The 6,000-nt window shown below is 39.1% G+C and overlaps 1 protein-coding gene across 1 annotated transcript in view; it reads right to left on the bottom strand.

The window, feature by feature from the left end:
• Window positions 1-116: 116 nt before the first annotated feature.
• Window positions 117-6,000, bottom strand: part of LOC127447692 (partitioning defective 3 homolog B-like) — a 466,221-nt gene continuing 460,337 nt past the window's right edge. Inside the window, 1 exon segment of the mRNA XM_051709699.1 lies at window positions 117-2,406. Within this exon segment, the coding sequence (XP_051565659.1) occupies window positions 2,052-2,406 (355 nt within the window). The 3' untranslated portion in view covers window positions 117-2,051.

Below are 6,000 nucleotides of genomic sequence, written 5' to 3'. Positions count from 1 at the left end.
GGGGCAAACACTTTTTCACACCACTGTATATATATATATATAGTAATTCTCCACACAGATACTTTTCAAGTAACTTTCAAAGTTTCAAAATACAAAAAGGCACTCATTGTATCAAATGCATATTTATTGAAAATGTGTTATATAAAATACACAGTTTTGTACATAGTAATAATGTATGCAGTGATAATAGGTGCACAGATTTATATTTTCATTTCATATAAGTTACATACATGTTTGACATGATTAATACATACTACAGTCAACATTACTTTTATTCATACTGTTACCTGTACTCTGAATGCAGAGAGTCTTTTGTACCAAAAAATGTGAAATCATTAGTTAAGAATAAAATACATAATAGTTAAACATTCAGATAAAAAAATAATTGATGGTCCAGCCCCCTCCCTTCAAAAAAACTAAACAGATTTCTTGGGGGGGTTTATATGTCAGGCAAGTGATAGACCTATAAAAATGGGTTTCAGATTAAGGTGGGAATTCTGCTCGGGACGGTGCTCTGTTCCTGGGGGTACAGATCTGCCCCTCTCTCATCCTTCCTCTGTTTCAGAGGTCCTATGGACCCTCCTTTCCTCTTCCTGAAAAAACAATCTCTTTTTCTTCATCTTCCTCTGTTTATATAACTTCACATACTGGACAGTTATCATGAGTGCTATGTTATGTTGTATTGTGCAGTTTTAAAGGGATAGTTCACTCAGAAATAATTGTGTCATTATTTACTCATCCTCATGTTGTTTAAAACCTATCTAACTTTCTTTCGCAGAACACAAAAGTAGGTGTTAAGCAGATAGACAGCCTCGGTCACCATTCACTTTCATTGTATGGAAAAAAAGATGCAATGAAAGTGAATGATGACTACAAAGATTAACATTTTGCCTAACATCTCCTTTTGTGTTCTACGGAAGACCAGCAAGCATACGGGTTTGCAACAACATGAGGGAGAGTTAATGAACAGATTTTTAATTTTTGAAAAATATTTTTAGACCTACTTTTTTCTTTCTGTTATACATGACCAAATCTGGGTCAAAAGGCAATATTCACAGCTATTGTTTGCAGAGTGACAAAGTAATAGCGGGTGATTTGCAGTCATACAGTGACTTTCACAGTAAGAACAGAAAGGTTAAACTCAAGAAGAGTATATGGAGTGCTCTAACATAAAATAACACCCTTTCATCTTTAAACATGTACACACAACCACACACACATTAGTACATAAATTCCAGTTTCAAATGACCACTGTAAAGATTGTACAGTACTGTGCCAATTAAAGTGTTGCTGGAATTTGTTTCAATCAGGATGCAAATGCTCCCTCATACTTCAATTGTCCAAATTTCACTCTACTGAGGTAGCACATGATCTTTGGGCATTGCAGGTTAGCATTCATTCTAAAACTGCCTCTAAACCATCAAAACAAACCAGCCTAACCACATTAGGCTGGCTGGATCTTTGACCCAAGTATGAAAATTCTGTCATTTTCGACACCCTCATGTTTTTCCAAACCCGTGTGACAACACATTGTGAGTCTTTCCATTTATGTAAAAAAAAGCAGTACTGACATTCTCCATAAAATCTTGTTCCACAGAAGAAAGTCATGTGGGTTTGAAACAAAATGAGAGAAGAATTTTTGGGTGAACTATCCATTTAAGATTTTTTTTTTTTTTTTCCAGTTTACTGAAGTGGCCCATTACCACAAAGCACTGTGGGACAGCATCCATACTAAATATCTAGCTGATACACACACATAGACATTAAGGCCAGTCACCCACTCTCTCTCTCTCTCTCTCTCTCTCTCTCACACACACACACACACAGGGAAGGACAGTCTGACTCCTTGTACTGAGTGGAACTGGGTTACATATATTGGGTTATAATTTTCCCATCAGAACTTTAAGATGTTGCTTTGGCTAGCAAAACAGAGGACTTGATACAGCAACATTATTAGTAGTAAAACATGTAACCACCTGTCTATAAACACATGAAGCTCAAACTGGTGCTTATTCTAACATCGAACACAGGGCATAAAATAAATGGTGAGTTTAAACAGCTGCCGTCATTGGACTCTTCTGTCTCGGGTCAGAGTGTCGCGGTTCTCCATATGCATAGCGCTCTGGGCTGGAGTTGCGGTAGCCAACGCGGTTCATGGTGTCATAGCGAGGAACTCGGAGAGGTATGGTGGGAGAAGGGGGCACGTCCTGGCGCAGTGGGCCTCTCTGCTGAGGAGGCGGGTGATAGAACCCTGAGTCACTCTGCCGAGGGTCCACCGGGTGAGGGTAGTTATCCCTGGGAGGGTAGCTGGGGTGGTAGCCTGACTGTGGGTTTGGGTAGTGCGCGGGGTCCCTGTGTCCTGCCCACGACTGCACTGGATACTCATTAGTTTCGACTGGTGGTCTTCTGCAAGCGAGAAAAGATGGAGGAAGCACAGTTAGGATTTGGAAGGAGTTTGGTCAAACACAATTTTACCTGAAAAATGGGCTATCAGACCGTAGCAACAAAAACGAGCTCCTCACCTTTGGTCAACACAACTGTGAACGTGAACAACGCAACATGGTCTCAAAGTGAAAATGTGACTCTATATACATTTTTGCAAAACTTGTTATATGTGTCTCCAGGTACAATTCCCTGCAGTTTCCAGGTGAAATGAACACTAGAGGCACTACAACAATTGTGTGTTTTATACACTTTCACCCAAATCATGCCTTTAATGGCTGATTATGACTTTATAATACTTATTTTTCTCTCTATTACTCGGACCCTGCTATTATGATTTCCACACACTTTTAATCTAACACATCTTTTAAAAAACGATACATTTTAATGCTTGTTTTACAGACACACCTACATACATACACTTATATATACTCCAATTTGAATAGCTTGCATGGTAGCTCGCCTCATGGAGCGTTGGACTTTGAGCCGAAGACTGTGGTTTAAATCCAGTCATGACCTCAAGCTGACATGTGACATTACAGAGTCATAGAAGCAGCATGACATGATGTGGTTGCTTCAGAAAATTTGATTTTTCATTTTGCTTCTGCATTTTAAAACACTAATGTTTAGATTTAGGCATTGATAAGGTAAGGATGTCTTTTTAAACGTCTCATTTATATTTTAAAACACTAATGTTTAGGTTTAGGTGTTGATTTGGAAAGGATGTCTTTCTTAAACATCTCATTTATATTTTAAAACACTAATGGTTAGGTTCAGGCAAAAGTTATACGTTAGGGAGTTATGTTTTAAAAACATTCATCTAAAATTCACCTTAAAACTGCGTCTGAATATGACACCATTTTACTCGCTTTTGGCGCCCCCAGCTGGACATTTCACTGGAAACCTGCAGCCAAACGTGTTATACAGCACATACATTTTGAATTGCAAAAATGTTGTCATATTCACGTAAATTTCATGAGATTAAGCTTGGAACAAAGGCTTATGGTGTCAGCAAGAGCTGCCTATTTAGTCAACATTTTCAGGCATCAAAGAAGCACTCCCAACAAAGAGGGTGTTCAGTAGTCATCAAAATTATGCCTGGCTTATAGGATACCTTGTTTTGTTCGACTTATGACAAAGAAGAAGAAAAAGAGCGAACATAAGGTGTTTTGCTTAGTAAGCTTAGGTATGTTTAATCTGGTTTTTGTTTTGTTTGTTTGTTTTTCCAACAGGGTGCCCAAAAACTACAGCTGCATCACATCTACAGCTTTCAAATTAAAATGTTCTTTCAAGATGGCAGAAAGAATTGAGTGAAATTTCTATTATAAATGCATTTTATTCAGTACTGAAAAGTATCAATAAAAACAGTTCCTTGTAATTACAAGAATTTCACCCATTTCACACACTATTGAAGCCATTATTTGAGTGTGCTATGTAATTTTTGACCTTATGTTTTTAGCTTAGCACATATGTCAGACTGTGAGTGTTATTTGAGTCTAGTGTGGCTGACAGCACTATTTGTGAGGCGTGAGTGATTATTAACAGAGTCACTGCCTCTAAAGCGTACTTAATCACTTCAGTCACTGGAGGTTCCATTTCAGTTAGGATGCAGCCTTTTGGGCCGTGCATTTTTGCCTCCATCCATGCTGTTTTTAAATATAAGTAAATCTAAACGAAACAGACATCTTTGACCACCGCATTTTTGTTACGCCGCATTGTGCAGTTTTTTTCAGCATCTTTAGCATTTTCAGACACTAGCGTTCTATTACATTTTTTTTTAGTGCAAGGATAAATTCAGTCATTTGGAAGTTTGCTACTTGTACGAGGCACCTCACCAGGAATTGTATAAGAGCTCAGTGTCCTGAGCAGTAATATTCAGGGTCTGCAGCTTGTACACTAAAAACACTGCAGGGATAAGGAGCCCATGGATGAACCAAAAACAGGCATGGCAACGTGCTGAGGCAAACATGACATACTATGGACCTGCAACATAAACATTTGAACACTTCGTGCCTCAAGTACATAATGTCTGGGACAGGGACTGACATGCGGTCAGGGTCCCTGGAGACAGCAATAAGGAGGCAGACAGTTGGCCATCTCTAGTTTCTTCACACTGGCTGATTAGAGTATAATCTCTGCTGTAAGGAGAGACACAGAGCAGTAATTCAGCATGGATCGCCTTTCATAGTACAATTCACATTTTTCCAGCTCATGCGCTGCTGTGTCCTGAATAAAGAGTTCCAGAGGCTTTAGCTGGCAGTTACATTACACCTAAGCTGAAAGACAGCCAAAGAGAGGCCCTCTGAGAATGAGAAACCAGACAGAGGATAGTTAGATCGTCCCATTTCACTGTACTGCTGAATCAGCAATCTCCTTTCCTCCCATTTCATTCCCATCATACCTCAGGCTAGTATCAGTATCAGCCCTGGCATGCCACATGTCGTAAGGAGCTGGGATCATTCTGTTCGACTCCCCAGACCATCCGTGTGAACTTATTCACATGTATGACATATGTCTGTGAACAAGCTTCACGTTTGAGGGCTCTCAACAGTATCAATTATCTGCCATGTTCACTTTAGCCTAAAACGGTGTGTTTGGCATGTATTGTGTTACCCCTGCTGAGTGTGGAAAACATCAGTCTTAAGGCCCTGGACAGTAAGTTCAGTGTCGCTGTAGTCTTGCTCCTCTCTGGAGCAAAAAAGGGAGGGCTTCCTGAAGACCAAGAGGGCAGGAAGACAGACATTCAAAAAATCATCAGCATCCTCTTAATCTCTCCAAAGCCGTGACAACCCATCCATTCAGACAGTTGGGCATCTGGACATACACACTCTCTCCTAACCCTAGCTGTCAGTCACGCGCCATGTCATTGGCCAAGGCCTCAATGAAGTCATAGCTTCACCAGTGTCAGATAAGCAGGTTTTACAAGGGTCAGACATGAACTAGTCACGACTGGTATACCAGTCATCAAACAAACAATCTATTTTCTATTTCTATTTAGTCATTTAGTAAACGCTTTTATGCAATTCGACTTACAAATAAGGAAAACAACAAGCAATTTGTCAAACAAATGTATATCTGCAGTATTGCACTGCCAAGTTTCAAGGCAATCAATCTAGCCATCTAGTCAAATAGTAAAATCGAAATGTTGTTGTTTTGTTTTATTCTATAAATTCTATAGATATTTTTAAGGGTGGTGCTTTAATTAGCATGCTCAACTTTAGTTGTCAGAAATGTATCACGTTAAAACCCTCTCTGAAAAGCTGTCTTTAAATTAATCCCTTTAAAGCATACTAAACATTAACACACATTCAGACAGACACATTTTGTCCATTACGTCATTTCTTCTATTGTTTTTTGAGGGTCGTTTATTAAACCAAATAAGCTCGAATATACTTCCTAAAGTATCTAGCGCTCTGCGCATGTGTCAAGCACTAGGAAGTGTAATCAAATTAAAAAAAATTAAAAACAGAAGTTATAATTCTGTCTGTTCTCACCCAAAACCGACTGGATCACTTCAGAAGACATTGATTTAACTACTGGAGTCAAATGGATTGCTTT

Source organism: Myxocyprinus asiaticus, chromosome 11 (genome assembly GCF_019703515.2).
Source record: "Myxocyprinus asiaticus isolate MX2 ecotype Aquarium Trade chromosome 11, UBuf_Myxa_2, whole genome shotgun sequence".
In the NCBI taxonomy this organism is placed as follows: Eukaryota; Metazoa; Chordata; class Actinopteri; order Cypriniformes; family Catostomidae; genus Myxocyprinus; species Myxocyprinus asiaticus.
This window is presented reverse-complemented; position numbering and strand designations above follow the sequence as displayed.